This window comes from Camelina sativa, chromosome 18 (assembly GCF_000633955.1).
Source record: "Camelina sativa cultivar DH55 chromosome 18, Cs, whole genome shotgun sequence".
NCBI classification, from domain to species: domain Eukaryota; kingdom Viridiplantae; phylum Streptophyta; class Magnoliopsida; order Brassicales; family Brassicaceae; genus Camelina; species Camelina sativa.
The window spans coordinates 11,662,885-11,682,757 of NC_025702.1; the positions used below are offsets into that span (position 1 = coordinate 11,662,885).

Consider the following 19,873-nt stretch of genomic DNA (forward strand, 5'->3'; position numbering starts at 1 on the left):
CCCCCCCCGAACTCTCGTCGTCATGAGCGTCTGGATCGAAGTAAGTACATAAATTTTGTTCTTGATGATTGATTCTTTGTCTCCTCATAAAAACGTGACTTGTCATTAATTTGTGATTTTTTATGTTTCTCTTTAGAGAACCTCCTCCTGTGTATGGCATTGTCCCTTCTAGCAAGATCAACAAGTAATAGAGACCAGCTGCAGATAGCTACTGTTGGTGCGACTTGTTTCTCGACCAGCCACATATAAATATTTGGATAATACTATTTCTGTTTTTATTTATGTAAGAATACTGGCCTAAATTTTAATGTTATAAAACTGCGTTATGTATTTTCACTATATGGTTTGTTACTTTACCCATTTTCACTATTTGGTTGGCTACTTTACCCTAATAAGGATCACCTTTGTACGTAGGAAAAAAATGCAAGCTTTTGATATATAGATCCTGATCAGAGATCTTCGATCCTAATTTATATATATATATATATGGGTTTCTTGCATATATAGATCCTGATGAGAGATCTTCAATCCTAATATAAATATGGGTTTTGATATATAGATAGGATGGGAACAGTGGTCCAGCAAGCATGGCCATGAGAGATGATGAAGTTCTTGAGCTTCTGGTCTTCTTCAGGTGACCATAACCCTTTCCTCTGTCTTTGTTTTGGTCTCTCTCCAGATTTGGTCATCATCTTCCACGTATCCTTCTTTCTTTCTCCCTCAAGTCTTGTCAATTAAAAGATCAATTTGTGTAAATTATGAATGAGAGAGAGAGAGACAGACAGAGAGAAGTATATATTAGCATAGACAATTAATTATGCATAGAGATAGAGAGACCATTTATTTTAAACGCAAACGCATAAAAGCCATAAAAAGTAACAAAAGCGTTGTTAATAAGAAGTAAAATAAGGATTGTAGCTAGCTCTGCTTCAGCATCAGCTATCAGCTGTTGCTTCTCTTAGCTGAGCGCTACATCGATCAGCTTGGTCAACTTTTCTTCTTTATACTTCCAAAACATTCACGCTCAAGCTCAAGCAACATCGTATCATCCCTATCAGTATCTGTTTCTCCAACTTTATAAACTAATGTACAAAACGATACAAACAAGATCTTGTAAAGACTTTACACAGAGAGACGGAATACGCTTAGATGTATATATAAATGAGTTAAGTTATAACATCCTACAACAAAATCTTCCTCGCGAACATGGTAAAATACAATGTAGTCTAATGAATAATAAAGGCATAATAAAGTCATCATAAGTTTTGGTCTAACAATAATATTTTAATAGAATGAAATCTATTCAATAAGTCAGCAACGACCACTAGTCCCAGGTAACTATTGATACACACGGAGAACAATGTCAGGTATAAATCTAGGGATTAATGGGAATTATACAATCTTTAATGGAGAGAAAACATCTACGATTCTAACACAAACCGATAAATTATACCAGTTTCTATCAAACAAATCTGGGCACAAGGCGTTTTAAGCACATAAACTCAATGAGACTTAGCAAGCAATCAGAGAGAAAGAGAGAATCTGGCTATACGATGGGAATAGACGGAAACTAGGATCTAAATGCCGTATATGCTTAGGAAAAAGCTGCCACTGAGAAGAACAAGAGGTATTTGAGAAACTGCTTCAGTGAAACCAGAGACGGAACCCCTCCAAAGAGCCAAAAAAATAAAGTAAAAGCAGGATCGAATAAAAGCACTAAAAGTAAGAATTCAACCCCAGCAACTGCCTTAATCAATTTCGGATTAACGAGCAGCCTCTACATTAACATAGTACATTTTCGAAATGGAAACTATCAAACGCCATTTTTCTTATTTTTGATACATCCAGAAGATTAGAGGTTGTGTACGACTACGTACCTCATGTCAGATGACAGTAGCAACTTCAGAATCTACTACCAGAAAATGATCAAACAGCACAGTACCAACATGTCAGATTCCACATGTCGAGAGGATTAAAGGTTTTGTACCTCATGCACGATCACGGTAGCAACTTCAGAATGTTAGCAAGAAACTGAAAATCAATCTTCCTGCTATCGAATACAAAAGTAAACAAGTGCTTCCGAATCGTCTCCACACGATCACTCTAAGGGAAACAACACCACAAAAGGAGTATATTACATATCTAATGGTTGGAATAACCAAAGGAAAACAAAGAAGCCAATCACGCAAATTCAAATCAAATTTCACCTTTTCCTTCTCAAGTGCTTGCAGCTGGTCTTCAAGCTTTCTCATAGACAAGTCAGTATCATCGAGAAGTGGCTTAGACTGAACATGTTCTCCTTCACCTTTGATATCATTAGCAATACTATTTGCTTCCTCCAGGACAACAGTGAACTGGTTCCTTCTATCAATTTACCTCTTTTGCATCTATTCCAGTTCAGAAGAATCGTCCCAAGCTCCCAACGCTTTGATCAGACTGACACGTACAAAAGAAGGTTACAGTTGAAAAATACATAACCATAGACTATAGCAAATCATTATCATACCATTCATAATGATAACTCACCTGCTAATATGCACAAGACGTTCCCCCATGATTCAACATCAGCTATTGCTTGCCTTAGCTTGGTCAACTTTTGTGCTATATACTTCCAAAACATTCACGCTCAAGCTCAAGCAATCCCTATCAATTTCTGTTTCTCCAACTTTATCCCAAATAATCTAATCCACAAAACAATACAAACAAGATCTTGTAAAGACTTTACACAGAAAAATTGAGAGGTAAAGAAAAAAAAAGAGACTCTTAACTCTACGGATCTTTTTGAATACTTGCCATTTCGAAATGCTTTAACATGTAATACAGAAAAAGAAGAAGAAACCCTAACCATGTCGTCAATCTCAAAACTAGCAGCTAATTCGAAGCAGATTGATTTTGATTTTGACATTGCGAAGCAACAAATTTCAAATCTCAAATTACCTGAAAGTTTGATCCATCGGTCACTGAAACTGTGCGAGGAAAAAAATGGAGGAAGAAGATCTCAGATGAACTCTTCGATTGGCTTTTGTAATCGAGGTTTGGTTTCTTCGGTACCATGACATTGCTCGGACCGGAGTTTGAAGGAGCAACGGGATGATTTGGGGTGAAGAAGATTTTGTTATGTGAGAGAGGAGGAGAAGGAGAAGAAAAGAGTCGTCTTTAAAATTCGGTTCGGAAACGGTCCAATTTCACAAATAACCGGCCGGTTTGACGGCCAATTCAGCCATTGTGAGTTCGATTAAACCTGATGATAGTAAACAAAAAAAAAACATAATTCGTAAACAAATCTAGATTAACATTTTTGCACCGATTTGGCAAAAGAAGGCTTGGAGTTGAAAAATATTTACATCTTATGCCATTATAATTAAAAATTAAAAATAATAATCAAAGTAATTAAGCAAAAATCGAGTATACATATCTGAACAAAATCAATTTCTATTTCTTTTTAATTACAAATTTTAAATATTTTAATGAAAAAGAAACTATAGTTTCTTATCTTTTTCAATGTCGATTTTCCATAATTTGATTGGCAAATTTATTTCCAAAGATTTTACAAAATACAATGATTTTCCATCATACATGTTTTGTTTTTATAAGTTGTTTAAAATGGATTGAGCCATTAATGTCATGGATTAAAAACAGACAAATAAACTAACAATGTACATATTTTATATGTATTTTGTTTTAACCTCCACAATTGACGTATGTTTTTTTTACTAAAAAAAATGTGTCATTTATAAGAGTTATGATGTCAAATACAAATATATGTCCTGTTACATAATTTAAATACTGAGTACATCAAATTTTAGTAGTAATATCAACAATGGTTCTAACTTTTTGATAATAAACTAAAATCTGTGTAAACACCGATTTTAGCAATTTAACATACGCACAATACTAAATAAGCAACAATACTTTATGGAAAAAATTTATTTATCCATGGATCTCTGAAAAAAATCACAAGTATGTGATGAGAATTAGAATAATATTAGTACACTTATATATTTTTGCGGATTGGTCTAAAAGCACAAACAAAATATCTTAAAACTTAATTTTATATAAAAAGAGTTAAAACCAACACTAACCCTCACACTCATACAAAACTAACTATTTTTTATTTTTTTTTAATAGCTAAGAGGTTCTAGGAGAAACTAACTAATTTCAAATTGGTAGATAAAATTTAAATAATATTATATAAACTACAAAGTATTATACATATTAACAGATGTTAACTTTCACAACAACTAATTTTGATTGATTAAATTCTAAAATAAAAGAATTTTGATTAATTAAATTCCAACTGAATATAATAATTTTTAAATAAATAAAGCAAATAAAATAACAAATATCTCAAAATTATTATCCCAAAAGAGAAAAAGAAGCACAAGAGTGCGCGTTCCATGGAAGCAATTGTGGATTCTGTCAGTGAAGATGTGGCTAATCCAAAGGAGAAGAAGAAGAAGAAGAAGAAGAAGAAGAAGAAGAAGAAGAAGAAGAAGAAGAAGAAGAAGAAGAAGAAGAAGAAGAAGAAGAAGAAGAAGAAGAAGAAGAAGAAGAAGAAGAAGAAGAAGAAGAAGAAGAAGAAGAATGAGTGAAATAGTTTGGCATTCCATGGAAAAAAATGTGGAGTGTATCAAAAAAGATGTGGCTTCGATAAGAGAAGATTTGGATAATCTCATACCATTGGTAGACTCTGTCGGTAATCTCAAAACAATGGTAAACTATCTGCAATCATCTGTTGATTTGATTCTCAAACCACCTTATGCCAAAACACCTTGGAGTCCTTCAAGTTCAGATGATTCATCAACAGATGAATACTACCAGCGAGACACCTTGATTGCCTCTGGTATGCATCCCTCAATTAAAGAATCTGCTATTAAGCACTTCTTCGCAGTAGTTGGTCAAGTTGAAGTTGAAATTGATACGACAGAGCATACGCATGGCAAAGAGGCGACCATTTGGTTTGAGTCTGATGAACAAGCAACAAAGGGCCTGAAGTTAAAAGGTAAACAATGTTTTGGTCGCCTCTAGTATCTTCGTTGTTCTCCCAACAGTTTGTACACGATTTATGTTAAAGGATTTGACACGAGTCTTCGAGAGCATGAGATTAAGGTGCAGTTGATTGAGCATTTTATCCCAAATACAGATGTGAAAGGTCTTTACTTTCGAAGAGACAAGGAAGGTTTGATCAGAGGTGCTTATATCAATATGACTGATGATCCTCAGATAGTGCAAATTCTTGATCAAACTCTCATAAAGGGAAGGAAGCTTACTGTTGAATCTTTACAACTGAGAAAGGCTAGAAAGGCTGCAAAGGTGGAGATGAAAAAGAACCATGTTGACCCATCCATGAAACCGAAGAGCAAGAAGACTCGCTTCGTCTACGACAAAAACGATGAGTTAGTAGAAGAGAGATAGTTCAGGATATGGTTCAACCTTTTCTCTATCACCTTTTTTTTTTTTTTTTTTGTAACCTTCTAGTTAAGGTTTTGGTTGGAATTTGAAGAGTAAGAAACTCTAATTGAACACTCTTTTTGATAATGTCAATGGAATCAAATATTATCCTTTGTATGTTATGAATTGTAATGTCTAACATGTTTCGTTTGCATTTTCCGCTTTTATCTCCTTTCGGTTTTGTTCTTTAATTTCAATGAGCAAAAAAATCGGACCGTTTCTCACCACCTTGGCTAAAAAGATCCGAATGGGTTCTATATGTCTAAACCCGAAACATTGAAAACCCAAATCCGATCGGGTTCGCTAACCCGAATGCCGAGGGCTATAGACTAGAGTATTCCAGAAGAAGAGGAGAGTTGGATTAGTTGGATAAAAGCCAAAAAAAAAAATCGGCCGGTTTGTTCCGGTTATTCAGAAAATTATACCGGAAATAACCGAAATAAACCCTCCCCCTTAAGAAATTTTCGGATCAAAAGCTGAAAGATTTGGCGAAGAAGTTTCGAGAAAGAAGAAGAAGAATTGTGCCCTTTTTTCTCGAAACTTCTTCGCCAAATCTTTCAGCTTTTGATCCGAAAATTTCTTACACCAATCTTCCCATTTTCCTCTTCAGCAACAATGTCATGGTACAGAAGAACAAAACTCGTGTTCGACACCTTACGCCGTAACATAAATCCGAAGATTCTACCTCGATCTCGTAATCATGTTCCTTCGAAAACCAATCCAACTGGGTCTTCTTCTAATCCAACCTCTAATTTCTCTGGGTTCTCTTCAATTCCTTCGCTAGGGTTAAGATCATACACATCATCACTCGGCCAAAACACGAACAGAATCGCGTACAACCCGTTTCTGAGTCTACCCAAGAGACATTACTACGTTGATCGATACCAAGTTCGTCACTTTAAGCCACGAGGACCAAGGAGATGGTTTCAAAACCCTAGAGCAGTATTGACGGTGACCCTCGTTGGTTCCGCCTCTCTAATCACTTTGTATTTCGGGAATTTAGAAACGGTTCCTTACACAAAGAGAACACATTTCATCCTCTTGTCGAAACCTATGGAGAAACGTCTCGGTGAAGCTCAGTTTGAGCAGATTAAAAAACAGTACAAGGGTAAAATCCTACCTGCGATTCATCCTGAGAGCATTAGGGTTAGGTTGATAGCTAAAGAGGTGATTGATGCGTTGCAGAGAGGTTTGAGTAATGAGCGTGTTTGGACTGATTTAGGGTATGCTTCTACGGAGACTAGTGATAATAAGGGAGTGAAGGAGACTGCAATTGCTATGAGTGGTGGTGAAGAAGAGACTTTGACTGATATGAAATGGTCTAAAGAAGATCAGGTTCTTGATGATAGTTGGATTCAACAAAGCAGGAAGAAAGATTCACATGCTCATTCAGCTACCTCTCATCTTGAAGGGATTAATTGGGAGGTTCTTGTGGTTAATCAGCCTGATGTTAACGCGTTTTGTATGCCGGGTGGGAAGATTGTGGTGTTTACTGGTCTGCTTAATCAGTTCAAGTCAGATGCTGAAGTTGCCACTGTGATTGGGCATGAGGTATTAAAAACCTTTTTTTATTGTTTGCATTTGTGAATGCTGCTTTGTTTCTCTTCGGAGAGTTGCTATTGGAACTAAAGCATGGTTTTTTTTCTTTCTGATTGTTCTGTTTATGGGATTAGGTTGGCCATGCGGTGGCTCGACATATAGCTGAGGGAATAACGAAGAACTTATGGTTTGCAATCCTTCAACTGGTGCTCTATCAGTTTGTCATGCCTGATCTTGTGAACACTATGTCTGCCCTTTTCTTGAAGCTTCCTTTCTCCAGAAAGTAATTCCTCTACCTCTCTTCCCATCAACATTATCTACTGTCTTTTACTATCAAACCTTTGTTTTTTTTTACTGCAATAGCTCTTTCGTTTTCAAATAACTCGTGAGGTCTATGTAGCATTGAGGAAAAGTTAGCTTTTTTGGGGAGGTTTTGGGTTCATTTTTCACGTTCTTTAGCAAATGATCAGGAACAACAGTTTGAAACGTCAATAAATTGTATGAAACTAATCATTCGGTTAAACATTAGAAGGTGTTGGAGTAGTTAGGCATAGTAGGAAAAGCGAACAAGAAAGGTTTGCGAGTTAGTATTTCACATTCTTTTGCGAAATCGATTGGTTGTATGCTTAACAAACTAATCATCTAGTGAAACATTCTGCTCCAAGAACTATTGTTATAACTTTTAAGCAGCTGTTATTGTAGTTTGGGTAATGGTAGGAGAAATATAGAAGAAAAATGAAAGATTTGTGTGTGTATGAGGAAGGAAAACAAGTTCTGATGCAGTCAGATTCTTCTTCTGTGTGTGTTTTGTGTGTTATACATCACAGGATGGAGATGGAAGCAGATTATATAGGTTTGTTATTGCTTGCATCTGCGGGATATGACCCACGAGTAGCTCCCACAGTGTATGAGAAGCTGGGAAAGCTCGGTGGAGACAAACTCGGAGACTATCTATCAACACATCCCTCGGGGAAAACGAGGTCAAAGCTTTTGGCTCAAGCACATGTGATGGAAGAAGCACTAATGATCTATAGAGAAATCCAATCAGGTCGCCAAGGCATAGAAGGCTTTCTTTAGCCTTTCTCTACTCATCTTTCAGCTTGCGTCTGTACATTATGTGCCCTCCAGCTTTCATGTTATGTTAGTATGTTCTTATCTTTATATTGATTAATGCAATTAAAAGTGATTCTGATTGAGACATATAGTTTAATAGTTTGGTGAGGATGAACATTTTTTTAGATAGAAAATGCAAATGGTGGGAGTAGGAAAAGAACATACAAACACTGAATTGAATATATCTATCTATTTGATCTATTGATAAAATAAAGTAAAATCAGAAATATCAAAGTTTATTTGCTTCTTTTGGGATAATAGCTTGGCTTGAGAGTGAAAAGTGGGCCAATTTTGCTTCTGAGCTTTAAATGTGTGTTTATAAATGTTGTGATAGACCGTTGAGCTGACCACTGCTATTCTCAGTAAATTCAATTCCTTTGAAAGAGATAGAAACTGTATTTTATTTTTTACCCAAATTATTCACGTACTTTTTATAAAAAAAAAATTGAACTTTTAACCAACGAAAACAGCATTATTATTAACATTTGTGTCAAACAGAGTTAGCATTTTTATTAGTAAACGTGAGATTTATTATGATGTTATTAGTCTTCAGACAATGAAAATTTTCACATCATGTTTGTAACAATATTGGAGTTTAGGTTTATACCATTTAAGATACGGCAACACGGATCCACCGCATGTATCACAGCGTGAAGATTTCATTTAAAGAGATACGAATGATTCAGTCTACCAAAGAGAAGAATCCTACATATTTTTTGTCTCAACTCAAATTTCTACTTTTCAAAAATTTACATGTGGTTTTTTAAATACACTTGTTTATATTCCTATGCTCACAAAAATCCAAAGTTTGATGTGACTTACTTTGTTTCCTTCGTAAAATGAAAAAAGAGAAAGTGATAAATTAAGAACATGCTCGTAGACTCCAAGAACTCAACTTATTTAATAATCTCATGCCTTCATAGTTTACATCAGTAATACTAAAATTAACCTCAAATCAAAACAAAGAAGCATACAAATAATTGAATTCGATATGAGTCATAAATTCTCAAACCTAACGGTACTACTAATATTGCATAGAAGTAGGAGAAAGAAGCCATGGGGTCATTAATTACTCTTCTCTGCCATTACCAACCACTTGGTTAGTAATTGTGCACACAGAACATGTATGAAAACCACCTCTGCCTTCTCACCTTTATTACTTCCTCCCAAGTAACAACAACAACACTCACTTGTATCTCTTTATCTTTTTCTCCAGTGAGATAGAGAGAAGAAGAATCTCTTCTCCACTTCAACAATGGCTAACAAAAATCCCCTTCAAAAATGCTTTCTTTTCATAATCTTATCCATCAATCTCATCCTTCTTCAAGCAGAAACTGTTCAAATCTCTAACAAGAAGACTTATGTTATCCACATGGATAGATCAGCCATGCCTTCACCTTACACTAATCAGCTACAATGGTACTCTTCCAAGATTAACTCTGTAACACAACGCAAATCTCAAGAAGGAGAAGAAGGTAACGACAGGATACTCTACACTTACCAGACTGCCTTTCACGGTTTAGCTGTTCAGCTTACTGAAGAAGAAGCAGAGAGGCTCGAGGAAGAAGATGGTGTTGTAGCTGTGATTCCTGAGACAAGATACGAGCTTCACACTACAAGAAGTCCAACGTTTCTTGGGTTAGAAAGACAAGAGAGCGAGAAAGTTTGGGCTGAGAGAGTCACCGACCATGATGTGGTAGTTGGTGTTTTAGACACTGGGATTTGGCCTGAGAGTGAGAGCTTCAACGACACGGGTATGTCCCCTGTTCCTTCTACTTGGAGAGGAGTTTGTGAAACTGGGNTCTGTAACACAACGCAAATCTCAAGAAGGAGAAGAAGGTAACGACAGGATACTCTACACTTACCAGACTGCCTTTCACGGTTTAGCTGCTCAGCTTACTGAAGAAGAAGCAGAGAGGCTCAAGGAAGAAGATGGTGTTGTAGCTGTGATACCTGAGACAAGATACGAGCTTCACACTACAAGAAGTCCAACATTTCTTGGCCTAGAGAGACAAGAGAGCGAGAAAGTTTGGGCTGAGAGAGTCACCGACCATGATGTGGTAGTTGGTGTTTTAGACACTGGTATTTGGCCTGAGAGTGAGAGCTTCAACGACACGGGTATGTCCCCTGTTCCTTCTACTTGGAGAGGAACTTGTGAAACTGGAAAAGGTTTCTTGAAACGTAATTGCAATAGAAAGATCGTTGGTGCTAGAGTATTCTATAGAGGCTATGAAGCTGCAACGGGGAAGATCGATGAAGAGCTTGAATACAAATCACCAAGAGATAAAGATGGTCATGGGACACACACTGCAGCTACTGTAGCTGGCTCACCTGTTAAAGGAGCTAATCTTTTTGGATTTGCTTATGGGACAGCTCGAGGGATGTCTCCAAAGGCTAGAGTAGCTGCTTACAAAGTCTGTTGGGTCGGAGGATGTTTCAGCTCAGACATATTGTCAGCTGTTGATCAAGCTGTTGCTGATGGAGTCCAAGTTCTATCTATCTCCTTAGGGGGTGGGATCTCAACTTATTCCAGAGACAGTTTGTCTATAGCAACGTTTGGAGCAATGGAGATGGGAGTTTTCGTTTCCTGTTCAGCTGGTAATGGAGGTCCTGATCCGATTAGTCTCACTAACGTTTCTCCATGGATCACAACAGTTGGTGCAAGTACTATGGACAGAGACTTTCCAGCAACAGTGAAGCTTGGAACTATGAGAACATTCAAAGGAGTGTCACTCTACAAAGGCAGAGCAGTTTTGTCTAAAAACAAACAGTATCCTCTGGTTTACTTAGGAAGAAACGCTAGTAGCCCTGATCCGACCTCGTTCTGTCTAGACGGTGCTCTGGATCGGCGTCATGTAGCGGGCAAGATCGTTATATGCGACCGCGGTGTTAGTCCACGTGTGCAAAAGGGTCAGGTTGTGAAAAGAGCAGGAGGGATTGGTATGATTTTGACCAACACTGCAACAAATGGTGAAGAGCTTGTTGCAGATTCTCATTTGCTTCCAGCAGTTGCAGTTGGAGAGAAAGAAGGTAAACTGATCAAACAGTACGCAATGACGAGTAGAAAAGCTACCGCGACTCTAGAGGTTCTTGGAACAAGAATTGGGATCAAACCTTCACCAGTTGTAGCAGCATTCTCATCAAGAGGACCAAACTTCTTATCCCTAGAGATCTTGAAACCGGACTTGTTGGCTCCAGGAGTGAACATCCTTGCAGCTTGGACTGGAGACTTGGCACCATCGAGTTTATCATCTGATCCAAGGAGGGTTAAGTTCAATATACTCTCTGGAACTTCAATGTCATGTCCTCATGTGAGCGGTGTAGCTGCTTTGATCAGATCAAGGCATCCAGATTGGAGCCCTGCAGCAATCAAATCAGCTCTCATGACAACTGCTTATGTTCACGACAACACACTTAAGCCACTTACGGATGCATCAGGAGCAGCTCCTTCATCGCCTTATGATCACGGTGCAGGACATATAGATCCTTTAAAAGCTATAGATCCTGGTTTGGTCTACGACATTGGACCTCAAGATTACTTTGAGTTCCTCTGCACTCAAGATTTAAGTCCTTCACAGCTTAAGGTGTTCACAAAACATTCAAACAGATCCTGCAAACATACTCTTGCCAAGAACCCTGGAAACTTGAACTACCCGGCGATCTCAGCTTTGTTCCCGGAGAACACACGTGTTAAATCCATCACACTTAGAAGAACTGTGACCAACGTTGGTCCTCACATTGCAAGCTACAAGGTTTCTGTCTCGCCTTTCAAAGGCGCATCCGTCACTGTCCAGCCTAAAACACTCAGCTTCACTTCGAAACACCAGAAGCTANAAGCTACCGCAACTCTAGAGGTTCTTGGAACAAGAATTGGGATCAAACCTTCACCAGTTGTAGCAGCATTCTCATCAAGAGGACCAAACTTCTTATCCCTAGAGATCTTGAAACCGGACTTGTTGGCTCCAGGAGTGAACATCCTTGCAGCTTGGACTGGAGACTTGGCACCATCGAGTTTATCATCTGATCCAAGGAGGGTTAAGTTCAATATACTCTCTGGAACTTCAATGTCATGTCCTCATGTGAGCGGTGTAGCTGCTTTGATCAGATCAAGGCATCCAGATTGGAGCCCTGCAGCAATCAAATCAGCTCTCATGACAACTGCTTATGTTCACGACAACACACTTAAGCCACTTACGGATGCATCAGGAGCAGCTCCTTCATCGCCTTATGATCACGGTGCAGGACATATAGATCCTTTAAAAGCTATAGATCCTGGTTTGGTCTACGACATTGGACCTCAAGATTACTTTGAGTTCCTCTGCACTCAAGATTTAAGTCCTTCACAGCTTAAGGTGTTCACAAAACATTCAAACAGATCCTGCAAACATACTCTTGCCAAGAACCCTGGAAACTTGAACTACCCGGCGATCTCAGCTTTGTTCCCGGAGAACACACGTGTTAAATCCATCACACTTAGAAGAACTGTGACCAACGTTGGTCCTCACATTGCAAGCTACAAGGTTTCTGTCTCGCCTTTCAAAGGCGCATCCGTCACTGTCCAGCCTAAAACACTCAGCTTCACTTCGAAACACCAGAAGCTATCCTACACGGTTACTTTCACGACAAGAATGCGGATGAAGAGGCCTGAGTTTGGTGGTCTTGTGTGGAAGAGCACGACACATAAAGTTCGTAGCCCGGTTATAATCACATGGTTGCCTCCTCTATAGATCAACAACCAATGTTTGAGCAATTCTAATGTTTTTAGTTACCACAAATAAAAAATTCCTCATGTAATGAGAGCTCTTCTCTAGATCGATGTTGTAAAACCTGAATAGAATTGTTCGTTTTGTCACAATGGAAACGCTTAACCAAAAAGCCTAAACAAGAGAACTGTACTTAACTCAGTCAAATCATGTTCTTACGNTCTCATGACAACTGCTTATGTTCACGACAACACACTTAAGCCACTTACGGATGCATCAGGAGCAGCTCCTTCATCGCCTTATGATCACGGTGCAGGACATATAGATCCTTTAAAAGCTATAGATCCTGGTTTGGTCTACGACATTGGACCTCAAGATTACTTTGAGTTCCTCTGCACTCAAGATTTAAGTCCTTCACAGCTTAAGGTGTTCACAAAACATTCAAACAGATCCTGCAAACATACTCTTGCCAAGAACCCTGGAAACTTGAACTACCCGGCGATCTCAGCTTTGTTCCCGGAGAACACACGTGTTAAATCCATCACACTTAGAAGAACTGTGACCAACGTTGGTCCTCACATTGCAAGCTACAAGGTTTCTGTCTCGCCTTTCAAAGGCGCATCCGTCACTGTCCAGCCTAAAACACTCAGCTTCACTTCGAAACACCAGAAGCTATCCTACACGGTTACTTTCACGACAAGAATGCGGATGAAGAGGCCTGAGTTTGGTGGTCTTGTGTGGAAGAGCACGACACATAAAGTTCGTAGCCCGGTTATAATCACATGGTTGCCTCCTCTATAGATCAACAACCAATGTTTGAGCAATTCTAATGTTTTTAGTTACCACAAATAAAAAATTCCTCATGTAATGAGAGCTCTTCTCTAGATCGATGTTGTAAAACCTGAATAGAATTGTTCGTTTTGTCACAATGGAAACGCTTAACCAAAAAGCCTAAACAAGAGAACTGTACTTAACTCAGTCAAATCATGTTCTTACGAAAGCTAAATTTACCATTTACTCCCAAGACAGATGTCTCCGCGTTGACTTTTCCTATAGCAAACAAAAACATGGGCTTTTTTATTAAGAGGCCCAAGAAAGAAACACTAGTTTCCGACTTACGTTACATAAGATTACGACCTGATCTCTAGGGTTTTCACAAAACAGCTATAGAGATGATGAAGAGAAGACGCGAAGAGACCTTACCATCGCCGACAAGAAGAATCCGTCACGGTGGAGATATCGAAATCCCTCTCGATGTAACGGTGGGGATACTAAAAAAGCTCCCGACTAAATCTATAGCGAGGTTCCAATTCGTTTCGAAGGAATGGTCATCAATTATCACCATTCGTAGAGACTTCATAGACTTCGTTATGAATCGTTATTTGGCTCAGCCTCAACGTGATGCATATTTCGTCGCTTCAGACGACTACGGAGAATGTTACTTAACCTTCCTGTCTAGTACTCAAGACAAAGAAACAATATTAATCCCTAAAGGATTTCGGCATTACCTCCGCGGCTTGGTTTGTTGTTGGTCAAAATCTGGTCAGGTAGTTCTATATAACCCTACCACGAGGCAGTCCTTGTACTTACCAAAGAAGAAAACCATGTACATGGAGACTAGTTTCATCGGATACGACCCTCTTGAGAAACAATATAAAGTATTGTTCCTACCAAAGTACAATCCGGAGCAGCCTTGTCGAGTTTTCTCTTTGGGAGAAACAAATACGAAGTGGAAGTCCATCCAAGGCGTTGAATCTCACCATCCATTGCAAGGTGCAGTTTGCATCAACGGGAAAATCTATTACCAAGCAGGGATTGCTGATCAGTATGACTGTACTTCTCTATATAAATTGATGAGTTTTGATGTTAGGTCCGAGGAGTTTTATAATGTCGACGCTCCTAAAAAATTGATGGATTATCGTTCGTATCTGATAAACTATCAAGGGAAGTTAGGATTCGGGTGCCAGGAGAAGGGCGTGGAGATTTGGGTTATGGAGACACAAGGATGGTCCAAGATTATCTTTAGTGATCAGGTGAACGTTCCTAAGAGTTGGTGTAGCATGGGTGTTGCTAATGGTGGTGAGATCGTTTTTGTCGAGCGTCCGTACCGCATTAAAGACAAGTTATGTGTCTTTTATTATGATCCGAAGAAAATTAGTAGAACAAGACATGTGTACCTTGAAAGCATTTATCCCAAGAAAAGGAATACCGATTGTATAATCTGGACTGTTCCGGATTATGTTGAGAACACAATGCGTTTGTATTAGTTAAGAATTTTCCAATAGAGCTTTATGGTTCTTCTTTTTTATATGGCTCACAAATTTAACAGAGGTTAAGGTTTAGATAGAGTCCAAAAAATACTAAACGTCTTCTTTGGTTTTTGTACTGAATAGACATGCAGATCTAAAACACATTCCTCATGTAATGAGAGCTCTTCTCTGGATCAATGGATAAAAAACTTGCAATAATGAATTGTTATTTGTTAAGGTGTTGTTTGTTTTTGCATGTCAATGTTGCATCTTTATTCTTTAATATCAATATGATTAAAGTGGACATGTTTCAATTTTGCTGATACATTTTTTTTATGTTCTAAATATTATTTATAATTAAATATTCTTGTTAAACAATGACAATTATTTATTTTTATTTTCGAAACATAGTCAAAATTGATAAAATTCAAAAACATCATAGTAAGAAAACAGTTTAAATACATCAAAATAAAATAAATCTAACACTTTACTGTAAAACCTCTATAAATTAATACTTGCTATAAATAAATAAAATTTTCCGGTCTTGAATTGGATATGTGTAAAAAATGACATAATTCAATAAAATAATAAGATAATATTTTTTTTAGAATTCTTATGTAAAAATATGGTCCATCAATATCATAAATTAATAATGATATAAACTAAATATATATATATATATATATATATCTAAGAAAATTTAGTGAACTTATGAGTTATTGTTGTTTGTCTATTCTTGAATTTGAACGACAGTTGAGCTAATCTCTAATCATTTTCATTGCATCAAATTTTTTTGGTGATATCTTCTCAAATCGCATCCAAAAATTGTGGAGAGTTCAAGATGTGATAATTACTTTTTTACATGTAACTTTTTCTAAAGGCACCACAATATTTTCTTCAACTTCATCGTTACCATGAAGTATAGTATCAACAATTTATTTTAAACTCTAAACTTCTCATATTTTAGAAGTCCGGCTACGAGGTCTGAGTATTAAGTATGCCTCTCCCCAGAGATAATTTGGCATCTTCATGTGTTTTAGAATGCTTCTCGTCATTTCCATCATCGTCTTGTTTCTTCTTTCTACAACTCCATTTTGTTGTGGAGTATATGGACCTTAAGATGTCTCTGTATTCCATTATTCTCACGGTACTCATTAAATTCTTGTGACACAAACTCACCACCCCTGTCTGTTCTAAAAGTCTTTATGCGTGTCCCTGATTCTTGCTCAACACGAGTCTTGAAGATTTTGAATTTTTCAAATGCATCACTCTTCTCTCTCAACAAGATTGTCCACATATAACGCGAATGATCATCAATGAGAACAAAAATGAAACGATTTCCGGCAGCTGTGTTTGGTGTCATAGGACCACAAAGATCTCCATGCACTAGTTCAAGAACCGTTAATGCTCTGTAAGTGGTGGCTTGTGGGAAAGTTTGTCTTGTTTGTTTCCCTAAGAGACATGAACTGCATATTTCTTTCTCAAAGGTTACATGTGGTATTCCTTGGACAAGTTCTCTCTGTTTCATAGATTTGATGATCTCCAAATTGATGTGTCCAAACCTTGCGTGCCAACGACTTGATTCACTAATAGATGACACATTCAAGCAAGCGTTATCTTGAAAGGCCATACAGACTTTGTACAATCTGTTTTGTGATCTCGGAGCCTTTGCAAGTAGCTTACCTTGAGCATCTCTCATTGTAAGGTAACCTCCTTTAGTCTGATATCGCATCATGCTTTCGTTGCTTGACCCAAACTGATGATGTTACTCTTCAAATCAGGAATATAGTAGACATCTCTCATTACACGTGGTTCACCATTCATGTCAACAAGTGAGATTGACCTTTTCCTTTTTATATCGACTAGAGAGTCATCTCCAAATCTCACTTTCCCTGTGACAGACTCATCAATCTTCTCAAAGTACCTTATGTCACATGTCATGTGATTACTGGCACCATTGTCAAGGTACCATACATTCTCCTCTCTCGTGTTTGTCTCAAACTTGCTTGGTATGCAACATTTTTCATTAAGAAAAACAATCTCATGCATCATGAGCTCATCGACATCCTGAGTTTCATTAGTTGCTGATTCGTGAGCCTCTTGTAGCTTTAAGAGACGATCAGGGCAGTCAAAGGCGAAGTGGCCTAACTTGTCACATCGGAAACACGTAACACGTGAAGCGTCTCTTACCGTGTTATGTCGTCCTCTTCCTCTTCCTCTGTTAAAGCGACCACCACGGCCCCTGTTTGTGTATTCACGTATGTTTTGAGTTTCCGAATTCGCATACATGAGTTTGGATTGATCATCTTGTACATTCTCTGCAACAACGATCCTCTCTTCGTACGTCTTAAGCCTTCCTAGAATATCTTCAAAAGTAGTAGTATTAAGGTTTAATACCTGTTCTAGTGAAGCTACTATATGGATAAACTTTGGAGGAAGACAGTTAAGGAACTTCTTAACCATCTTAGGTTCCTCAATATCTATTCCGAGAGAAGCTGACTTTGATGCAATCTCTGCCATCTTCCCTGCAAACTCATCTATTTTCTTTGTATCTTTCATCTTCAGTTTCTCAAAATCTGCCATAAGTGTCTGCAACCGAGCCTCTTTAACTCTTTCAGCTCCCACATGTCTTGATTTTATGGCATCCCATACCTTTTTTGCCGAGTCCAAGTCTCCTATTTGTAGAACAAGCGCCTCTGGTATTGACTAAAATAACAAGGCTATAGCCGTGTTGTTCTTCTTGCGGTCTACTTCCTCTATTGCATACTCAATAGCTTCCCACACCTCATGACATCGTAACGCTGCTTTCATTCTCAATGCCCACACAGTATAGTTGGTGGTTTTTAGCATCGGGCAAAGAATTGATGTAGATCCTCCTCCTTCTTTTGGTTTTGCTGGGACCAGTGCTCCTTCCTCCATTGCTCCCAAGGAAATCGCAACACTCTGATACCAAATCTAGTTTTAGATTTAAAGAATTGCAAAGTCTCAACTTCAATAAGTTCTTCTCTCTTATTGATTTAGGTAAAAATAACTCAAAAACCTAAAGATATCTTTCTTACAAATCTTTAAGGATTGTCACAACTCAACAACTCCTTATATAGGAAAAACTCTCAACACAATTCCTAAACTCATTAGGAAAGACAAATTTCCTTTTCTCTAGAATTGGATAACTTCTAATTTAGATTTGCTTGGACTTCAAGCTTATCCCAACATTGTCCTCACTCGATCACAATTAAAATCAACTTGGAGGACAAAAACTCAGACCACGCGCGCTTTTAACAAATTAAAATTAAAAAAAAATCATCAACAAATCACAACACGTGAAACGAGTGAAACAAAAACATCACACACGATACGCACTACTTTCGAAACACACGCAAACGAAACAAACTCAAATACAACATAAGGAACGAGCATGAAAACACACACACAAAACAAACTAAATAAATGACAACGAAGTGTGAGTTTGTAAAACCAGATAAATGTCAACGAACGTGTGAGTTTGTAAAATCAGTCCCATACAAGGTAGAGTAGTAAGACGTTGTAAAACCAATAAACATTCTTTAACAATAAAGTTTTGTTATATAGCTTTGAAAAATCGCCGAGACCGCTTTAAATCGCTTCGGCTCCGAGCCTCCGACGCAATATTGTATTGCTTCCTTTCTTTAATTTTATTGTGTACGTACTGTGCTTCTTGTTAATGATTAAATATGGGTGTATGTAATGTTCAAATCAATAATGTACAATAAAATATTAATATTTGTGTAGCTTTATATATATATGTTAATACATACTATTTTTTTGTTTTTGAATGTTAGTAATATTTAGAATGATTTCTGTTCTTTTTTTGGCAGCATTAAAATTATATTTAGGCTAAAAACATATGTTGTTTGCGACAATATGTGAGATTTCCAATTAATTTCCTCACCTAAATTTTTATATTCTAACAACCTCCAACCACACCAAAGGTTACTAGCAAGACCAGGTTGGTGTTGGTAGAAATCAGCGTCAGTCCATAAAATTCACTAGTGGCAAATCATAATCAATATAACTATTAAGTAATATGGAAATATCGTCATGAAGAATGAAACTGTACGTACTTAAAATATCTAGACTTGTGTGTTAGCACTTAGCACACAACTTTAGAATGAAACTGATGCTTTCGTAATTAAAGAAGATTTAGTTATTCTTTATAGTGTGTGTCGTACAGGTTCCGATCCATTTGAAGTTGTCCTTTCAAGATACGGACTCTTAGGTAGTTTACCTCTAGTTTAAGAGCGGCCAAATAAGTTTTAAACTTTGGGTCAAACTTCAAATTTGGTACCTAAAATGGTTTGAAACGATAAGGTTTCGATAGATCGATATGCTTTGACACAGGTCTTTTTTTTTTTTTAAATAGACTGGTCTCACATCTCAAATCTATGTACTTTGTCCTAAAAACAAATTCCCATAAAAAATATGATAAATATTGTAGTAAGTCGATATAGTGAAGATGAGAACAAAGTAAAGGGAACTTCGAGTAGCTTCTATTTATGGAAAATCCAAAACAGAAACAATGAGATGTGTGATGCAAAAGCGGCAAGTCATTGGAAATAAGGCTTGCCCCTTGAGTTCCATTGACTGGACGGTAGCTTTGCAGCAGCTTAGAAAACTCCCATACGACCACGTGGATTACATGTGTTTTTTTTTTTAAGATAAGTTTCTCATTTCTCCACCTCAGTTTTAATGATTCTCCTTTTTGTGATTTTTGAAATTGTTGACGGTATCTGTCTATCTGAAATGAGTAAACATGAAAAACTGATTTACCAAGAAAAACAC

At 37.5% G+C, this 19,873-nt stretch overlaps 4 protein-coding genes and 1 long non-coding RNA gene across 9 annotated transcripts in view; 4 read left to right on the forward strand and 1 right to left on the reverse strand.

Moving 5' to 3' along the window:
- The window catches only part of LOC104761173 (nucleolin 1-like), a gene marked incomplete in the record, with an annotated part of 2,875 nt that extends 2,506 nt beyond the window's left edge, over positions 1-369 (forward strand). Inside the window, 1 exon segment of the mRNA XM_019239917.1 lies at positions 167-369. Within this exon segment, the coding sequence (XP_019095462.1) occupies positions 167-188 (22 nt within the window).
- LOC104761175 lies at positions 988-3,121 on the reverse strand. Of its 2 annotated transcripts, XR_763106.2 has the most exons (5): positions 2,938-3,121; positions 2,527-2,681; positions 2,208-2,436; positions 1,878-2,103; positions 988-1,082 (listed from the first exon to the last, which is right to left on the reverse strand). It is a non-coding gene; the product is annotated as an uncharacterized LOC104761175 (long non-coding RNA). The 2 variants fall into 2 exon arrangements; XR_763105.2 differs by having other exon boundaries at positions 988-2,103.
- Positions 5,927-8,211, forward strand: LOC104761176 (mitochondrial metalloendopeptidase OMA1-like). Its single transcript, XM_010484213.2, has 3 exons — positions 5,927-7,002; positions 7,125-7,273; positions 7,818-8,211. The coding sequence occupies exons 1-3, from the start codon at positions 6,067-6,069 to the stop codon at positions 8,065-8,067; spliced, it is 1,335 nt and encodes a 444-aa protein (XP_010482515.1). The 5' UTR covers positions 5,927-6,066; the 3' UTR covers positions 8,068-8,211.
- On the forward strand, positions 9,188-13,735 carry LOC104761177 (subtilisin-like protease SBT1.3). Of its 4 annotated transcripts, none has more exons than XM_019240406.1 (3): positions 9,188-9,904; positions 10,269-11,541; positions 13,087-13,735. In XM_019240406.1, the coding sequence occupies exons 1-3, from the start codon at positions 9,359-9,361 to the stop codon at positions 13,605-13,607; spliced, it is 2,340 nt and encodes a 779-aa protein (XP_019095951.1). In that variant the 5' UTR covers positions 9,188-9,358; the 3' UTR covers positions 13,608-13,735. The 4 variants fall into 4 exon arrangements, with proteins under 4 accessions (XP_019095951.1, XP_019095953.1, XP_010482517.1 ...); XM_019240408.1 differs by lacking the exon at positions 13,087-13,735 and adding an exon at positions 11,938-12,978 and having other exon boundaries at positions 9,189-9,904; positions 10,269-11,169; XM_010484215.2 differs by lacking the exon at positions 13,087-13,735 and adding an exon at positions 11,958-12,978 and having other exon boundaries at positions 9,189-9,558; positions 9,923-11,189.
- LOC104763382 (putative F-box protein At1g32420) lies at positions 13,979-15,073 on the forward strand. Its single transcript, XM_010486761.1, has one exon. The coding sequence runs from the start codon at positions 13,979-13,981 to the stop codon at positions 15,071-15,073; it is 1,095 nt and encodes a 364-aa protein (XP_010485063.1).

Coding starts and splice junctions, on each gene's coding strand:
- LOC104761177 (XM_019240406.1), top strand. CDS start 9,359: ATGGCTAACAAAAATCCCCTTCAAAAATGCTTTCTTTTCATAATCTTA. Junction 11,542..13,086: donor GCCACTTACGGATGCATCAG/GAGCAGCTCCTT, acceptor CGGATGCATCAG/GAGCAGCTCCTTCATCGCCT.
- LOC104761176 (XM_010484213.2), top strand. CDS start 6,067: ATGTCATGGTACAGAAGAACAAAACTCGTGTTCGACACCTTACGCCGT. Junction 7,003..7,124: donor CCACTGTGATTGGGCATGAG/GTATTAAAAACC, acceptor TTATGGGATTAG/GTTGGCCATGCGGTGGCTCG. Junction 7,274..7,817: donor AAGCTTCCTTTCTCCAGAAA/GTAATTCCTCTA, acceptor TATACATCACAG/GATGGAGATGGAAGCAGATT.
- LOC104763382 (XM_010486761.1), top strand. CDS start 13,979: ATGATGAAGAGAAGACGCGAAGAGACCTTACCATCGCCGACAAGAAGA.